Source organism: Porites lutea, chromosome 10 (assembly GCF_958299795.1).
Source record: "Porites lutea chromosome 10, jaPorLute2.1, whole genome shotgun sequence".
Classification (NCBI taxonomy): Eukaryota; Metazoa; Cnidaria; class Anthozoa; order Scleractinia; family Poritidae; genus Porites; species Porites lutea.
In genome coordinates this window covers 10120024-10140425 of record NC_133210.1, presented here as the reverse complement: position 1 = coordinate 10140425, position 20402 = coordinate 10120024, and the positions used below count along the sequence as shown (strand labels likewise).

Genomic DNA, 20402 nt, shown 5'->3' with positions numbered 1-20402 from the left:
TCAAGGGAGAGGTTTGACTAAATGATATCAGCTGAGCCGAAGGCCGAGGCTGATAACACTTACTGAGACCTTGATTATTCCAAATATCACCTGGTCTCCCTGGTCTTGATCAATGATCACTGTATTGTAAACAAAAAATCATAAGTTTTGTTGAAAATATACATGGTCGAGTTTGAAATGTGACGCGGTAAGTGGAAAAATGCACCAAGTATTGGCTCAGGCATTCAAGCTTATAAAAAGTAGCAATGTAGGAAAATTTGTCCCGTGTATGTATAGTTTTATTCACAGCGTTGAGTTGAAAATTGTATAGTTCTACTATGTAACTGTAATTTGATGAAGCGAGTTGAAAATACACAGCGAGCAAGGTCAAATAGAAGAGTTGGGTTTAAAAGCTAATGTTGAATTTAAAATTCACACCATAAATTTTTTGTGGGGATCTTACACTATACGGACTGAAAAACACTTTCACAACTTGCGAAGCAGTCACCTTGTGTGGTAGTTCAGAAGTGAAAAGTGAACCAGCAAAGAGAATAATATTCAATAACTGAAAAAAATATATCTCATGCCTCTTTGTTTTTCTCACATATCGTATTTCTCCTTGCAAAATCGAAGCAACACTACCTGCATTACTGTGTAAATGTAAATTCTTAACCAACAACAATGCGTGCTGAACTATCGATCGAATTGATCGACTTTATAGATACCTTTATTTTTCCGGGTGGAGAGAATACTATTATAATAGTAGTTGTGAGATAACAATTACTTGAGAAAGTGCCAGATTTATCAGAATAAAATCTATTCAAGAGAGCTTTATAATATGAGCTTACGTTCTGTACATATTCACAATTCAGTGATAACATTTAATTTCACTTCGTTTATTGGAATCAGTAAACACCTTAATTGAAAGTCGAAATTCAAATGAGCCCAATAAACAAATTACATCCATTGCTGAAAGCTCTTTACATTAAAGCAGCCTTAACTTTCCTTAGGTTTGCAGCAACACACTTCTCAATATCTTAACTCTTTGGCGATTGTTTCAGCTCTATGTTGCTATAATACATGTATTATGTTGCATAGCCTGTAAACAGTACAGGCTCTCTGTTTGGGGAAAGTTAAAAAGGGGAAGAGCAAGTAGAGAACCTATGAGGCTACTATTTTGCGGCACCCACTGTGCATCAGATTCTGATGCAAGCTCCTAGTGGCGAGAACACTGACAGGTCTTTTGATCTTTAACATGGCTTCTTCTGGCACATCACTGATAAGCTTATTTAGCCACAAAAATACATTTCAAAAGAGCTAAAATAAAATGTTCTTGCATCAGAGGGCAAATCATACTGACCAGAAACAATGACAACAATAACCTCAGACAATCAGTATACATGTCATGACCTCTCACTTTTAAATGAGAGGGAAAACCACAATTTTGCTCAGTCAAAGCTTACACTCCAGCACATAATCTACCACCAGAGAAAGAACTCATTGGAACAAGCAGTATTTTGGCACCAGGTAAAAGTCAAGTGTTGCCTCCCGACCCCCTTTTTACATGCAAAAGTGACTACATTAATGACAATCATGAGAAGACACACAGGGCTTGCACTGTAAGTATCCCGGAGAGCTCCATACAATTTCTTATAATTTTGTTATAAGGAATTGTATGGAGCTTTCGAGGAGACTTTTCTTAATTAGCTTAGGTGTGACGGATTTTGTCACGTATGATCAGCGCGAGGTGTTTTTCCCGACACTTTTCTGTCAGGAAAATGTCATCATATGAAAGCAAAACAGACACGATCGCGTCGGCAGGCCGAAGGCTTTTCTTCTTCCATTTCAGAGATCATTTTTGTTTCGATCTGGTCAAAAATCAAGTTTTTAGGTTGTAGGTAATAAACTATTGTCTTATTTTGTTCTCAAGGACCTTTAGAAAATGAGACAAATGAGATAATTGACTAGAGAAAGAAGCGTGAAAACGCTTTTTAGGAAGAAAATATTTTTTTATTCCCGCAGCGATTTTGCGAAATCGCGAAGCGCAATATATTCAGTTTCTTCCAAAGCCGTTATGATTAAGCAGTGTAATGCCATCACAACTAAGCATGAATTTAGTTTGTATTGCAAAAGCTGTGAAAATAGAGATGAAAAAAAAATAGATCGGAAAAATTAATAAAATCACCAAGAAACCGTCTCGAGGGAGCTTTGTTAAACAAACCGTTGGTACGGTTTATTTAACCTAACCTGGAAAAGGAGACGTCTGCACGCAAAATACATTTCATCCTACATGTAGTTGTGATTTCCAGAATGGACCTCGGGAGCCTCATTGCCGTAATATCTTCCACAATACAGAAACCACAGCAGAATCGCCCTGCTTGCGTGCTAACTTTTCGCTCCAATTATGACTATACAGTATCAGTGAAATGTTTCAAAATTTAAAGCGGCCGAAACTTATTTCCATCAGCGCGTAGTTAGCTAGTTAAGCAATAATAATGCACAGCACTGTAAATAACACGGTTCTAGAATATCTGACGGCTTCGCGTTTTGTTTGTCGCTGCATGTGATTTAATCGCTTATAACCTAACAGAAAATGTAAATGTACCTGAAGGAAATACCGTGTATTACCTTACCTTAACGCTGTGATGTGTGTAAATTTGTCTTTTGCTATGATTTTAGACAATACGACTTCTCCCGACTATCAATTGTGCGTCAAAACAAGCGCGATAATGAAATAGTCCAAGTGCCATGGTATAGCACTTTATGACAAAGTTTTAACTGGAAAACTTGTTACCATCTGATGTACACCTGTATAGTCTATGTTTGTAAGCTCTGCCTAAAGAATCACTGGGTTACACTGCACCCATAGGTGTGCCACCTAAAGTGCAGCCTATGTTTGTTAGCCCTACCTAAAGAATCACTTGGTTACACTGCACCCATGGCTGTGCCACCTAAAGTGCAGCCTATGTTTGTTAGCTCTACCTAAAGAATCACTGGGTTACACTGCACCCATGGGTGTGCCACCTAAAGTGCAGCCTATGTTTGTTAGCTCTACCTAAAGAATCACTGGGTTACACTGCACCCATGGGTGTGCCACCTAAAGTGCAGCCTATGTTTGTTAGCTCTACCTAAAGAATCACTGGGTTACACTGCACCCATGGGTGTGCCACCTAAAGTGCAGCCTATGTTTGTTAGCTCGACCTAAAGAATCACTGGGTTACACTGCACCCATGGGTGTGCCACCTAAAGTGCGGCCTATGTTTGTTAGCTCTACCTAAAGAATCACTGGGTTACACTGCACCCATGGGTGTGCCACCTAAAGTGCGGCCTATGTTTGTTAGCTCTACCTAAAGAATCACTGGGTTACACTGCACCCATGGGTGTGCCACCTAAAGTGCAGCCTATGTTTGTTAGCTCTACCTAAAGAATCACTGGGTTACACTTCACCCATGGGTGTGCCACCTACAGTGCAGCCTATGTTTGTTAGCTCTACCTAAAGAATCACTGGGTTACACTGCACCCATGGGTGTGCCACCTAAAGTGTAGCCTATGTTTGTTAGCTCTACCTAAAGAATCACTGGGTTACACTGCACCCATGGGTGTGCCACCTAAAGTGCAGCCTATGTTTGTTAGCTCTACCTAAAGAATCACTGGGTTACACTGCACCCATGGGTGTGCCACCTAAAGTGCAGCCTATGTTTGTTAGCTCTACCTAAAGAATCACTGGCTTACACTGTGATCATGGACGTTTGCCTCGTGCTCTCTTCAAAGACAAAAAAGCTATAGTCTGTTTGGCCAAAAATCAAGCTTTGTTTCCCCTAAAAATTTGACACCATATTAGAGTCCCGAAAGACGTTTAAAGTTCCTCCATGATAGAAGAGTGTTTTGCTAGAGGTGATAAACGTTTGGCTTACACGAGTTTCAATATAAAGGTGCAAAAACTTATCAGCATAATTATAGCACACAAACATTGTCATCAAACTCCTGGCATGTAGTCTGAATAAGCCAAGCAAATATGAATAAAGCATATAACGAGAAATATTCGTCAAATTGTCTCGTTAAGTAAATTATACTTCACTTTGCGAAAGAAATTTATCGCTTGTATCCATGTTAAGCATCGAAAAAGCGAGGAGTCATCGCATGACATTAGTTAACAGAGGTAATACTCACGAGTTTCACGAATTCCAATTCCACGATTTTTGGCCGAGTAACAAATTTAAAACTTCAATTCTTACCTTACAGTGGTCGGTTCATTTACCTTACATTTGCCAACACTGATAAACATGAACAAAACGATGAAATCCGGCACTCTTCTTTCAAAAGTAGCAAGCCGCATGAAGTAAAATCCACCGATATGTGCTGCATTCTCACTACAAATATAAACATAATTTGTCGTGAAGAAAATACGACGAGGAGGAAAAAATGCCAGATCTTCACCTCGGCAATGCATTCCAGCTACCAAGCCAGCGTATCTCCAGAAGGTGGACTCGAAGTGGGACAAACCTTGTGAGTTTTTTTAGGAGCCCTTTGCGCGCAAACTAATTTATTCTTATTAAGAAAATGTATCTGAAATCTAATACACGACAAGAAAATTTTCGCACTTTCGAGGAGCGCGACATATTAAATGGGATTAAGTCGGATTAGCTGCCCGCGGAGAAAACATCCCTGCGTGGGATGGTACTTCCAGTAAAAAGCCTCTGTGTCCTCTCATGTTGCTGACAGAAGATCAGCAAAGGTTTGTCTTAAGGCTCTCCCCTTTCCCTTCCCTCTCCTCCCAACTTTTTTGCCCTTCAACCCAAACAGAAAGTGTGTTCACAGGCTATATGTTGCATATTCCAAACTCTACAAAGAGAAAAAAGAAAGACCGCAACATACAATACGTCTGAAAAGCGACATAAAATCAGTGAAGTTGCAATTTACCAAAATAAACGAAATGCAATAGTGAGAAACAATCCCGCCCTCAACCACCATGATTTTGTTCCTTCTCAAAACCGTTTACATTGTACCTTTGGTTTATGATGCTATGTGCAACATCAGCACACAAAACTGCTGGCAAGACCCTTGATGATTGCTTTGCAAGTTGTGAGAACATCATTTCATGGTATGGGAAGTAACTTCCCTCCCCCACCTCCCTCTGTGCACACAACCTACAGATTAGTCACTAATAGACTTTTCCCGCATTACGCTCTATTGAGCGAACGCAAAGAAATGAGGATGAGGTTAGGGTGGACAATTTCATACAAAGGTCTATCTGCCAGCAGATAACTAACTAATCTGTAGGTTGAGCTTGCAATGTATGATTTCTAAGAACAAACTGTGTATACTGTCTTTGTCCCAATTTTCTTGAAAACACTGTACAGGGCTGTGAACAATTTTTTTCTCTTGAAAGGACATAATTTTTATGTCCCACTAAGACACCATCTTGGTTGGACAAGCAAAGTTTTAGTTGTACATAATGCCAATTACAAGTCCTTATTCTATAGAAAAATTCCTTACCTGATGAGGGAATTCCACGTTTAATTGCACGCGAAAACCAATATCGCACGAATCGCGCAGCGATGAGTGCGATATCGGTTTTCAAGTGCAATTTAATGTTGAATTCACGAGTCAGGTAATGGATTTTCCTTGAATCGCATAACTGAATAAAAATCAGAAAAAAAAAGAAAACGGCAATAATATTGTTTGTTTTTATCCTGAGTGCGCACTAAAGGAAGCCATTTCAAAGTCAACTGTCAGAACTGTCTTTGCATTAGCAAAGAGGAAGCAAGGTCAGTCGTACACGTTTGACCCTTCGACAACTTTTTTTGTACCTAGTGCTTGTTTTTACATTTGTTTTCAAACTCTTTTACATGTAAACAAGCTTCACACTAATTGTAAGGATAAATAGTGGTATTTCACTGAATTTACAAGCCATTTATCTATAACATCTTTTTTCAAATTGGTCATTTGCTCGAGAAGGAAAATAATATACACCTTTTACCTCTTCGGCGGCAAAACTGAAAGAAATGAAGTGTCCAAGCAAAAGCACTGAAAGTTTAACGTCGCGATTGATATATGGTAAGTACCTTGAAATGTTTTAGAAATGCTGTTCAAGTTCAGCTCTGTTTTGTACTTTTCTAAGTATCACGATTCAGGACGATTGCAAGCGGCGTACTCTTTTTCGTGTTTTCACTGAGGGGCCATGTCGTCTTTGAAGGTATTTATTTCTTCTCCTGTATATGTGACAATCGACACCAACACTTCCTCCGTTGTCGCTTCTCTGTTTCGTTTGGTTGAACTTTGGCTTGCCATTTTCTGGGCCATGTTCACAAGATTTTCTTCTTCTCTCGTTGTCGCGAGCGAAATGCCTCTTCGAGAATTTGTAGTTCAGTTCAAAACAAGGAAGAACCTCCAGCTCACTATAAAAACGCTTTTGTTTGTTTTGAACTCTTCAAAAGGTGACAATGGTTTTGAAAACATTTTAAAATGACATTGTAGAAAACCTTTTTTGCAGTTGTTGTTTTAGAATTTGACGATAGTTGTTACCTACATGTAGATGCGAAACAATATTGCATAGCCTCGTTTTCAACTCGCAATTCCACACTAAATACTTCGCTTCTTTAACCAATCAGAATGCGAGATTTTACTCAGTTATGCGATTCTCAGTAGAACCTAGTGTAAGTGAAGGAATATTACTTGAAAATAACAACATCACTGTTTCATGTAAACAAATTTGTCCTGAAGCATTACATTTTTATCAAAAGTTAGAGGCAAGAAGGATGAACTTTGGGCCAACAAGTTTTCGAAAACCTCTATTCTTGGCTTGCAACCACGTGACAAGGCGGTCATATTGGTGGTGTGTTGGAGTTCATTACAATAGAATGTTTTTTTTTTTGAAGAATTTACATGAAAATAGGGTTTAGTTCCCGGAGGAGAGAAAAGCTTTTGTTCTTAACCCTAACACACCACCAATATGGCTGCTGTGACGTCAAGTGCAAACCAGCAATTGTAATGAATTTTAATCTTCTTCAAGTTTGTCTATCTGAGCCTCCTTTTGTGCTTGCTGTCTTGTTTATACCTTCTTCAGCTGTTGTGAGTAGTTATTTTTATGTTTCAGTCAATATGATGGCGGTTTCATCTGTTTAAATTTTGATAAATTTCGTGCCACAGCTCCTTTACAAAACATTGATTTCATTGAAAACTTAAAATGATTTAAATAGTTTGAAAACAGGGCAGCTTACCTTTCTTGCTATCTAATTTTCCAGCAAAATCCTGAGTCTTGGAGCGCTTTAGTAGTACAGTCCTTAGTATACTTCGGTGTTCAAATTCTCAGTCTGCTTGACTGCGTCTCCTGTATCGAAAGGGTTGCCTCTTAAGATCTATCGACAACTGAAGGTTGAACGTTCGATGATAAGGTGTTACAATCCTCAGACGTCCTGTGATGCTATCGAGAAGCATAATTATGGACTCAAACTTCTGAGGGAAATCAAACAAGTTGGCGTGATCGAAACGATCGATTTCACACTTTCAAAATGGACGCCAAATCGGAGCCTGAAAGAGCATGTGCAAAGCGAATACCCGCTGACCAGTTGCTTTGCTGTATTGTTTCATTTCCAGGCCTCATTCGAAAGTATAACCCCCAGGTTTTTTCTTCTTTTTTCTTCTCCTTACAGAGGCGATACTCGGGAAGCGATAAAGGCAGTTCAAAAAACAATGTAGTATTTGTAGAAAGTTAGTCAATACTCCGTTGAAATTAAGTAGCCATAGTTTTCGAGAATGCCGTCTGTCGTTCATCGTAACTGAGGAAATAGTTATCACGCATGTTCTCTCTGTTTTGAATTTGTTTTCGTTCAACTGGTTGTGACAAAGACACTGTATTATTTTTCAAGAGTAAGTGACAGGCCAGTTATGTTAAGTTAACACTGCCTTCCATGCCAGTCACCCGAACAGAATTACACGATCTCCAAAAACAACAAGCCAACGATTCTCATCGTTAGCGGCGTGAAAACTACTTCGGTCATGCTAAAAACAACAAAGAAAACAGATCCTGCTACCAGAGTGCACGTGGCAACCTTACAGTTACTCAACTTTCATATCTCGCGTAAGAGAATGAGCGTAAAGTTGTTGCAACTTTATGTTACCTTCATTCAACCTTTAAGCCAAGTGCGTAAATCTTTACCAACCTCGGCGTACCTTGGAAAGTTTGCGTAAATGAGTTAGTTGTGTTTTTATTAGGTAAGGTTTAATTTTTCCTAAATTTCAGTTTTCATGCCATTTTACCTCACTGTCGAAAGTCGACATAGCTTTGGCTAACTGATATCGTTAAGAATAAGAGCTCGTATATTTCTTGACACACCGCAGAAGACGTGTCCGGGCCACGATTTGTCCTGATTTTTCACGACAGAGGTATCGGGGACACGGACACTCTCTGAAACGCCGCGTTTCATGACACCTCGCGTGTCGGTATACGATTTGCTAAGTGCCATGGGAGTATCGTGGCCCTGTAAATTCCACTAAATTACTTATTTCACGCAGTGAGAGGGTCTGTGAACAGGCTGAAAAACATTCACAAGTCTTATTGAAACTAGAGCATTAAATACCTTTCTGTTAGCAGCGACCTACCTATAGTATCGTGTGTCCTTCTCGCTGCATCAGGGCATCTCTGTGTAAAAGCACGAACGTTACTGATTTTTTCAGACGCTTGTATCATAACAGTTACTTCTGAGTCTACCAAATGATCTTTTACTAGCCCTTTGACACTTTGTCTTCGCCTTGTCTTTTTATAGCATTCTTTAAGGTCTATTATCTGGATTTCAATGTCATCTGCAGGAATCGTGTTTGACGCCTCGTGAGGATCGGTAATCAGGCTGGTGTCCCTCTCTTCTGTATTAACATTGTTATAAAAAATAAGCGAGATTTAAATTACTAATCTCGTGCCCAGAACTCTTATTGACGATGCCGAAGGCGAGATCTGGTCAAGTAAGAAAATTCAGTTTTTCTGATTTGTTAGACTGTGAGCGAATGACGTGAATTCCGTGTCTCCTGCGCGCGCTATGGCGTGTGATTAGGCCTCTTCCGAGTTCAAAAAACCCTCACTTTCAAAATGAGACCAACTGCACAACCTTTCTTGCGGAAATTAGTTTTATTTGCATGAGAATGAAAAATCATTTCCATAACAAAGGCGGGCCACTTAACCTCGTTTTGATACAGAGGCTGGGGAACTTGACTGAAATGGCATATTAATTCTTTTCAAAGTCTTCATTTCCGTTCAAATAAATATCTTCACGAAGAAGTAGTTTTCCGTGTCAATATAACTTGTAAAACCATTTTTATTTTATCTCTCTTAAGACACTAAAGCTCTTTTGATATGAAAACGGTGAAAACAATTCTCGCGTAGAAGTTGACGCGCACTGCTTTGATTTCAGCGCGCGCTATGTTTAAACTTACTGCCGCGTTGTATAATTTGATGTTACAAAGAACAACAACAACAACAATTAGTTGGTTCATACTTAAGATACACGTATAACCACGTTTTAGTAGAAAAAAACTTCACGGCTCTATCAAATTTATTTATCTATTAATTTATCTCTATCTATTAATTTATCTCTATCTATTAACTTATCTCTATCTATTAATTTATCTCTATCTATTAATTTATTTCCAGCATACGCTATTGCATCGCCTTTCACATTCCTGACAGGCAATCACCTGTACAGATCGGATTTAACCAGATCTCGCCTTAGGCTTCGTCAATAAGAGATCTTGCTACGAGATTAGAAACACTGAACTCTGCCATAATCATTTTTACCCTTGGGGGTACAAGCAAACCCAAAACCCTCAGTCGTAGGGTGGGGAGGGAAGGAGATGGTTGGATCCCTCTTGGGTTTCTACTATGTTATATTATTAGCAATTATTGGAGTTCGTTTTATTATTTATTTAAATACTTCTTACTTTAAAACATGCTTACCGCGGTCTGTTAGGTGTTAACCGGCAAATTTAGGATATAAAGGGGTGTTTAGTTTTAAAGCAGATATTATTCAAACAGCAGTTTCATTCGTTGAATTGCATTTTTGCGAGTGTTCTTGTTCTTCTTAGGCAGAAATTCGGTTATTTCTTCATCGCTAAACTTGTGAAATTTTCCGCAAATTTTCTCCAGCTCTAACACAACTGCTGGAGTTAACGGGACCTCGCCCCAGGAGCTTCTCGGTTGCTGTGCATGCCTTTTTCTCGCTCCAGTCTGTGCTATTGACGTCATTTTATCGGATATCTCAAACACTTCTGAAAGTTGGTCAACGCTAGCTGGTCTTGAAGAACAGAATTAGCCGGAGGGTCTGAACCAATCAGAAACGGAGAAATAGTTTGCATGAATGAATAATGATAAAGATTTAATAGACAGCGACCTGTGGAAAAAAATCGCTCGAGTCGTTTCGGAGATATACAAGAAAGCGCTAAAAGTCCAAATTCTGAATGAAGTTGCACTTATACAGGTGGTGAGAAAACGGGTTAGTTTTCAAGATCGCAAGAACGAAAGTAAACCAAAATTTCCCAGCATCAAAATATGATATTAAGCAGCATTCTGACGCTACTTAAGAATAATTTGAGTCATTTATAACGTTTTTATTAAATAATCTATCACGGCTAATGAAAATTTAAGGTTTGAAATATGTTTTCGTTTTAGTGGAATTCAAACATACAGAATTTTTTGCCTCTTACGGAGATTGTTTGCTAAACACCAGACTTTAAGTTCCTAGTGTTGGATTTTCAGTAGCAGGTCGAGATCACACAAAATTCGGCTTTTATCAATTTCAAAGTTGTTTGTTTATTGTTGTCATAGTAATATCGTTTTTTATTAAAACTACATTTTCACAAATTTCAATCCATAGCCAATTACTGGTGAAAATGTTATAGCGATCGGACAAGGAAAACACCACTTTTAAGGCGATTGAAAAATATCGGTATGGCCACTGAAAAACTGTATCGAAACACCTTAACATGGCCGCCGTATGGTTAAGGCAAATGGGGTGGCATTCATATTCCCTCCTGTATAGTGTGGGTTATGTTTCATAAAATTTGCAAGTTAACTCAAGAGCAGTTGAAGCACAAATCTTTCAATTACCATCTATAAAAGGTCTTTCAAGCTTAAGACAATACCACAAACGAAGGAAGTCGTTTTCAAGGGTCGGCAAGCACCGCTGACCCTTAGAAGAATTGCGTATTAGACTTTAAAAGAGCACAATACATTTTTAGTTTTAACGACTACTTTATATTAGATGCTTTCTGCTTCAGAAAACAAGAACCGCCTCAGGGGATTATTCCTGTGAATAGCGCTTTGCACTATTACTAAAAATAGGTTTTGTCACCTTAGACCCCCCGCGTGACTCAAACAAACTTTGCGTTCTATGGGGTTTTGTATGAGCAACGTGAGTTTCCGACATGAAAATTGCTCATAGATTCGCAATGAGCATTTTTAAAATGATTTTTGAGCTTTATTCTAACATATAAAAGGCATTACTGCTGGTACAATACAGTACTTTATACCCTGTAACACAGTAAGAGTTGCCTTCGCACTTGAAAAAAAAAACTAAGCATCCTTTGCCCCAAAATTTAACCAAATGAGCCTTTTATGAACAGCTATGACGTCCTGCTTTCCATAGAGCCGTATTATATACATTCATTTTACCCACTGTAATGACACTACCTTTATGGATAAAATCACTCATCTGTACAGGTTTTCCATGTTTGACCTTGTCTTAGCACACATTATAAATAATTTTCAGGATATATGTTATCGAAAACAAGTTGGATTTTGTTTTTTTTTTTGCCGATGAAAACCTTTAAAGACGACGTAAATTTGTTGGCGAACGTGACTTTCATATACCGATGAAGTACAGCAGGGACACGAAGTTTGTGACGTCATTAGTGCAAAGCGCTATTCACGGTGAGACTGTGCCCGGCGCACGGTTCTCCAAATCCTGGCCCCTTTCAGACCAAAAGAATGTCATTTTCCACACCTGTTCTCAGACCTGGCCTCTAAAATCCATACGCGTTTTCACAACTGGCCAGGCCTTGCCGCCATAGTTAATAACTTAGATAAGAACGCCAACAAACAGATTTCTTAAAAGGAATTTCGTTCGAATTTGCATATTACTCTTTCTTTCTTATTCATTTGGAATTGAAACGATAAATATGTTCATTCACTCCCATAGTTACCTCCAAGAACCATACCCTATTCCAGACCAACATGGGTAAAGTCTATACCCGTCTTCAGACCAAAATAGCGCAAAAACCACATACCCTTTAGGGCAGCACATACAGTGGAACCTGGATGTAACGAAGCGCCACGGGACTGGAAAAATTTGTTCGCAATGACGAGGTTTCGTTATATCGAGGTTCTTTTTCATAATTTTACTATTACTAGGGTAAAGAAAATCGCTCGTTATACCGAGGACTTCGTTATGTAGAGGTTCGTTATATGGAGGTTCCACTGTACCTATATGGCTTCTATAAAGGAGTACACCCCTCCCCCCCGGGAACGGGAACTCAGCGCAATTTCTGTTTATTCCATTTTGGGGAAAAAAGCATGGCCGTTTCTTGTACATTAATCAACAAAGATGCCACAGTACGTGTGGCTACCAAGAGTGACTTCTACAATTAAGGTAATTGTGGCGGCTCTTAGTTCAGTGCAGCTTTGATTCAAAGGAAGAACACCCGTAGCACTAGTCATGATCAAGCGCGTCGTCAACGTGACTTTTTCCTAAGCTTTATGAGAATTATGAGAATTATGAACATGCGTAATTAACTCATTAAAATTCCGTCTAGATAACCAACGACAGTTCGTTAGGCTAACAGGAAGCGTTTCGCCAAGGATTTTCAATCAAGGGATGAATTCAAGGTCAGGAACCCCGGATACGAAATCGTAAAAGGATTCAGTTTTCAGATTCTTATTTTTTGTTCCTGATCGTGATTTGCCAAGTGATAATGTAATATTAGAATATTATTATTATTATTATTATTAATACCCTACCCTTGCACAATGGAGATGTATTGAGTATCTCGTTGGATGGTAAAGAGCACCTTGGCCCGTTTACCCGTGTTCCTACCAATGATGCTTCAGCACCGCGTGTCTGGAATCCTATCTCCGCCTCGATAAACTCATCAATATCATTCAAATCAGCTTCCAAGAAATTCATCGGGGATTCTTTGAAAATATTGCCAGCCTCAAAGGCAAAATGAATTCCAAACTTCGAGAGGACGTCTCTAAAAGACAAATCAAACAGCTCCAGTTGCTGTTACGATCATTTAACTCCCACCTCTCTTCAGAAGCACCGTAAGCCTCAACATCCTGTTAAATAACAAAACCTCTGACAGATTTTTCACCTGAATACACTGCAAAACAAAAGAATTGCATTCCTTTCTGTTGTTCTAGATGATAAGCTTCTCAGGTGGCACCAACGTCATCTAATCAGTTATCTTTAAATTCTAATGCCAAGTTGATTGAACGCTTACAGTCCGAGGCAGGTCAAGCGTACCCTCCCCGATAAGATTCTATTAATGAATTGATTATTTAAAAAACGAATCCGAGTCGTTCCCGCACCTGTTGTCAAATTCAAACCATGGAGCCGTGAATATTTTACGAGACCTTCTCTGATCTGTATTTGGTCAAACTGGAAATCTTTGAATGGATTAAATCTCTTAGATGACATTTACACCACAATTCAGGGAAACTGAGCTGGTAGAAATTTCGTAACTACCTCGCGTGTGAATTCATGGCTCATTACGCATGCAAGAACTTGGCAGAGATGAATCTGATCATGAAATCTACAACTACCAAAGGACGATATAAACTTTCGAATATTAATAAATTCATTAATGGTATCTATTCGCAACCCCAGTGCTTACGGGTTTGGGAATGCGCACGTAAGCTCTGGGAAACTCTGCGCCGCTGTAGCCAAAATCTGGCTATTTGAGCCTCACATAGCCTCCCCGCAGACGTCCTTTGGGGTTCGTTTGTCACGCATTCATAATGAATGCGTGACAAACGAACACCAAAGGACGTCTGCGGTGAGGCTAGGCCTCACAGCGTATGTTCTTTGATCCAACCAAAACTTTTTGCTTCTTTTAGATCTACTTCATCGCGAAAGTCTTGTACTGCTTCGGAATTGGAACTGATTAAGCCCTTGAAGAATTTTCAGGTATCCAAGGCTCTTCTGGTGGTGTATGATATTTGCAGACTGCAGACTGCAGACTGCATGAGGCAGCAAGACTGTTTATTGAATGAAACCAAAAATATTGTAATAAAGGTGGCATCATCATCAACATTATTTTGTTCCGAGAAGTAAGGTCTAGAAGCGAAGTTTATATTTTTCATGCAAATAACACCGACCTCATTCCTAAAGGAGCTGTTGGCTGTTCTTTTCTTATCAATTACAGCAGAATAATGTCTGCCGATGTCACAAACTTGCTCATGAATCCATAGCAACAGTCTAGCAATTTAGCCTACACCACAGACGAAATTAAACTATGGTTATATGTCTGTCTGTGAAACAGCGCCGGAACGCCTTATTCTACGGGGGCCCCACCTGTGTATTAGGACTTGAGTATGAGCAATGATTTGCCTATTTAGAAATTCAAAATACACTTAATAATAATAATAATAATAATAATAATAATAATAATAATAATAATAATAATAATAATAATAATAATAATAATAATAATAATAATAATAATAATAATAATCCATTTATATAGCGCCTTTTCTACAAGATTCAAAGGCGCTGTTTACAAAAAATTAGATAGAACTAAAAAGTAAAAATAATCACAAGAAATTGACATTAAAACTAGACGCTAACTACAAAATAGATAAATCTACACGATAGATAAAAAATCAGATAACAAATAAAAACGTCACGATTCATAAGCTGGCATAAAAAGAAATGTTTTAAGTTTACGTTTAAAATCATCAATTGATTTTGCAGATTTAATATCCTCAGGTAAGTTATTCCAAAGTTCCGGTGCAGCAACAGAAAGAGCTCGTTTACCATACGAATTGAGATTAAAATAGGGTTTAACTAATAAATTTGGCTGGGTGTATACAATTGAAGGAGTTCCTGTATGTAGATTGGAGCTCGATCATGTAGTACTTTGTGAGTAATTAACATAATTTTAAATTCAATACGAAAGGAGACAGGGAGCCAGTGAAGATCCCTCAGGACTGGAGTAATATGGCAAAATCTTGGACACTGGTTGACAAGGCGAGCGGCAGAATTTTGAACATGTTGAAGCTTCCGAATAAGATAGGATGGTAGGCCGTACAATAAAGAATTACAATAATCAAGTTTAGAAACTACGAAGGTATGAATAATGATCTTGGCAGCATCATAAGTAAGATATTTGCGTATGAAACCAATGTTACGAAGATGGAAAAAGGACGATTGACAGACTGCATTGACATGAGGTACCATACAAAGGGACTGATCAAAGATAACTCCAATATTGCGTGCACTGGGGGAGCAGGATACAGTCTCATTACATATATCAACAGAAGATAGTGGTGGCCGAGGTCGATAGAAAGAGGATATTACGAGAACTTCGGACTTGTAGTAGATAAGGCAACTAAGTTAATGTAGCATTTATTTAGTATTGGGATAAACAATGACTGAAGAGGGTATTCTTGAATAGTTTTCTAGTAGACCTAGAAAGGATGGAAAGGGGAAGATCGTTCCAAAAATATCGTTCAATAATAGTGGGAGAGAACTTTCTAGTGTTTGTTCTGTCAAAGAGAATATATATAATTTTCTGAAGAGACATTTCGAGTAGTATAGCTATGTTGTTCTAAAAAAACTGGTGTTATAAGATTGAAGGGTCCTAAATCATTGAAGATATCAAACTGTTACATATACCTGCAGCATGAAAAAGGTCCCCCTATTCGGGCGGAGCCTCCCCTTATGGGCCATCCTAGGGACTACCCTCGGGATAATATTATTACAAACTGTCCTAAAACCTAGAAAATGGTCCTGTGCAATTGAATTCATTCATTTTAGCTGCTGAGGAGTGCTTGTCTTTAACAACGGCAAATAGATGAGTTGTAAAATAGCACATCGTGACCGCAGTCAAAATAAGACCCACAAGCATATGTTTCCGCCATCTTCTCTTCCAGACTCGCACAACCGCAAAGTTCAAATAGGACATTTGTAACCAAAACGAGAACGAATTAAAAACAAAGTCAATGCTTAGCGCTATAGAGACGCGAATAAAAAACTGCGCCAGGTCGGTAAACGAAGGTGTGTTGTTGTTGTACATGAAGCTGTACAACTGAATGAAACCGACCGCTGCGATCAAAGCTGTTGATTCACCAAGAATCATCTGAATACTCATATCAGCAATAAAGCGCATACTTCTTGGTGTGCGAAATTTGTCGGCCCTCAAGATCGTAACGTCTCTCTTGAGTTTTTTGTAAATAAAGTACCACAGGTAATCGCGAAACACGATGGTGGCCCTTTCAAGCAGATCCACAGAGCCGTGGGCAAAGCTCAGGGCTATAAATAGTCGTAGACTCGTTAGTTCGGCTTGCATGACTCGAAAAACGATCGCGGAAGCCACGTACAAGACGCTTAGCAGCACGTGCGATTCTCCAGGATGAAGAAAGTCGATTCTTTGCGCAGCTAAACGTACTATGACTTTTGGAACGGCAGTTACCAGAGGAAGAGCTCCAGCAATGATGGCTCTGTTGGTCTCGTTCTGACTATGATACAGAGGAATAAGCACGTAAACAAGAATAAAAGCTATCGGTATTCCAAAGGCTAACTGAGCTGCAAGTATGCCTGAGACTTTTATAGTTTTCTTCAATGTTCTTGATCTATCAACTACGCTGTTCTTGGCAATTTCTCGCCCGACAAGAACCGAGTTCGAGACGACAATGATCAGAAAGAGCGCATTCAGAGGAAAGGACATCCACGACTTTTCGTAAATGCCAAAAACCTGCAGGTACAGCCTGTAGCACGTGTCACAAAACGCACCCAGAAGGTTAAGAATCAAAAGATTGAGTTTCTTCACTAACCGCCAACCAAACATCGTGATTATCAGTAGAAATGTCCACATCTGTACCACATAGGCCTCGACTGTTTCTGCAGTGACTATAATGGCTTGAATATTCCGAGGGAGCGTGTGCCAATTCCCGTGAAGTTGTCTATCGAAACACAGATCGACGGAGTTGAAATCCAGGACTAGGATCAAAATAGCGAGTGAACCGACAGCCAGTCCGCCGAGAATCTGGATATAAAAGATGCATTTCATGGCCTTCCACAGCGACTTCCACCAAACTGAAGGTTGCGATTTTTTCCACGCCATTTTACTGTCATTCTGCAAAGGTGGATCGTATTCTTGGAAAATCAAATCATCGCTGTTGAACTTTTCAAAGTCCTCCAGTGGATCTTGTTGTTGAATCAATGGTGCATCTTCAAGAAATCCCTGACCCTGATAACACTGTATCACGCCAGCAGAAAATGACTCCGACAGATACGCAAACATGCCTTCGAGGCTAGTTGACGCCATCGCCGAGAGAACTCACTGTCGTGGCTAAAGGGACACACACAAAAGGATGATATCCTATCACATCAGGAACCAAAGGAAGGGGAGAGCTAGCAATGAAAGTTCTAAAACAGGCACCAAGCGGCCGAGCTCCACTAAGTGGTTAAGATGTTTTCTTGACCAAATATCACGAAGCCACATGTGCGCTAATAATAATAAATTTGCGTCATTCCAAAGCCAATTTTGACCTTTTAAAGTGTTTTATCGAATTCCAGACGAAGGGAACAATTTTTCTTCAGTGTCATCATATGCACTTCAAGGAAAATTATTTGAACCTGCATCAAGCTATAAACCTGCAATGACCGAATCTTGGAATGTTTAATATGTAGTTTTTTAACAATATAGCCTATCCCATATTCGCCTTGTGGGTCACGCAAGATTTCTAGCTTGCGAGCAAGCTCTCTATTTGGAAGACTCGCGAGTAGTCACGCGTGATCAGCATGCGAAAGAAGAGGCGAGTGCGAGGAAAGAAAAGGAAAACGTAAAGAGAGAGAGAGAGCTTGCTCGCAGGCTAAAGCGTTTTCAAAGTCACGCACGCGAAAAACAAGAATGAAATAAAATGTTGTTGAACTCAATGTGTTGATTTAAAGAAAACCGATAAGTCTAAAAAAATGAACATCGGGAGCGGTTGACAAGACGCTAGATGTGCGTCAAAAAATGGATCTGGAATTACAGACGCAGATGTTCCAGATACATTAAAGCTTACGTTTATTCAACAAAAAGAAAGGAATTCATAAACCGTTAAAACTTAACAAAAAAAATGCATTAGTGGAAGTGATGACGGACTCAAGAAATATACTAAAATGCACATTTGTATTCCTGACTGACGCATCTGCTATTGTTAACTTGATCACCGCTTTAATGAATAAGCTTCTGTTCACACGCCCTTCCCCTCCACTCACCATCCAACGAAGAAATCTTAAAGAAGATATCACACTATCGTCAGACTTTCCTCGTGCACGACTGGTTTCTGATCTTTACTTGAGTGTGACAGAGGTTTAGGTCTGCATAAGACTCGCCGATAACAAGGTCTGCCTTAACGAAAACAAAGCTCTTCCTCATTGCGCGCAAAGATTGGGCGCTAGTTGAGAAGGTTCTTTGAACTGAGGCATTAGTCTTTTGCTTTAAATTTTAAAATATTATCATTCCAAAAATATGATTTTAAAGATTTGTCCGAGGTAACTGAAATTTTTTCACCATTATGTCCCACAGAAACGTTCATAAAAACTTCACGTTATGATACTTGCTTATCTTTGTCGTCATTGACGTCATAATGACGTCGTTCAACGCGGACAACTACGTGACATGCTCGTTGCCCGCGCGTACTACATCTTTCAATTTTTCGCGGCAACGACCTGTTTTCCAGCTAACAAAACAGGTGTTTATGAACGATTACCCCGTAACGGAAATGAAACTGGGATGCATGCAGGCTGTGGGAAGCCGAAGCTTTCGTACACGCTCTAATATTAAATCCTGCTGTACTGAATATAACCTTAGCTCATGGTGGATAGCCGAGTACAATGCATTTCATTTCAAAGCCTGTAATTCAGTTTTCAGTTTCTCTATTTCTCTGTCTAATGTCTCTTTTTCTGTTTCCAGTGCAGCTGTTCTCTTGAGATTTTCTTGTAACCTGTTTTCCAGCGTTTGAAGAAGCGGTCCACACATAACCTCCATCAGCTGGCACAGGGCCTTGGTAAAAACTACAGAAATTAACAAGAAACATGATAGAACTTAGTCTGCGGTGTACATGACAGTCAAACGCTCCAGCTAGGAACACATGTTAATTTTTTGACTTTTTAAGCCCGCTCCTAAAGGGAACGATAAAGTGTTTTTAACTAATGAGTCCTTTTCACAGTTGCGGCTCCCATCGGTTAACGAGCTCCATCGTTTCCCTGACTCTTTTATACAGTTTATTGTCCCACCGACTGCACTAGCAAGGGCTTTTAAGGCGGACCTGCAAACAAACTATACGAAAAACCGCCAAAGTTAGTGCGATTCACTCGCCCTAAGGCAATTGGTTTCCAAATTTTCGCTGAGATCGGCTGCGTTCAGTAGGTTTGCTGAAAACTTCAAGTTGGAGCAACTGTTCAACGGTTGTAGCGATCATATCGATCGTTGCAACGGCGACCGCCGAGGTATTCTTCAGTTCTATATCAAGCCTCGTTTTCATACGATCGTAAAGACTGCTGGACAATACGACCGTGGCGACCATATGAAGACTCGCCTCGTTCCCAGTCTCTCCTCTCATCTGGCCGCTTACCTCAGTTCAACTGAAACGCTTGCTGTGCAGCCGGGCTAAAATTTTAGTGAGAGGAGAGAGTACAGTGGTGAAAAGATTTTGTTACCTGAGCTGTTGTGGACGGCAGTTAAAAGGTTCTGGGAACTGTAAGTAATAATAATTCGAATAAAATTGTAAAACGCATGGTCAGTAAGATTATTATATATGTTGTGGTTCAAATTTCTTCTTGGTTTAAATTCTGTTTTCCTCAGTTTGTTTTTGGCTATGGTAATGTATGATAATGAGTCTGAAACAATGGGGAAAAGAACTTAAACCAAGGAGAAAACTACACCGCAACATATAAACGTCCTAAGCCTTAAAAGGCTTACTCTTAAAAATGACTGCATTTCTCGTAGTTGCAAAAACAAATAGGGAGTTTAAGATGTTACTTTGATGACGACAACTAGAACGTCAAAACTGGCAATAGGCCATTTTACAGTTGTGTGCTCAGTGCCCTAGCCTTTGAATAGACGCGGGGCTGGCGGTGACCTTGTTTTGTTACAAACCGTCTTGTTTTTCATATGTAAATAATCATGTTCACGGGCTTGTTAGCATGAGAATACCACGATTTGCACTT

General features: G+C 39.4%; 1 protein-coding gene across 1 annotated transcript; it reads right to left on the bottom strand.

The window, feature by feature from the left end:
* Positions 1-15597: 15597 nt before the first annotated feature.
* On the bottom strand, positions 15598-17697 carry LOC140951008 (uncharacterized). Its single transcript, XM_073400226.1, has one exon. It carries the CDS (start codon positions 17509-17511, stop codon positions 15955-15957), a length of 1557 nt encoding a protein of 518 aa, XP_073256327.1. The 5' UTR covers positions 17512-17697; the 3' UTR covers positions 15598-15954.
* Between the last annotated feature and the right edge of the window lie 2705 nt (positions 17698-20402).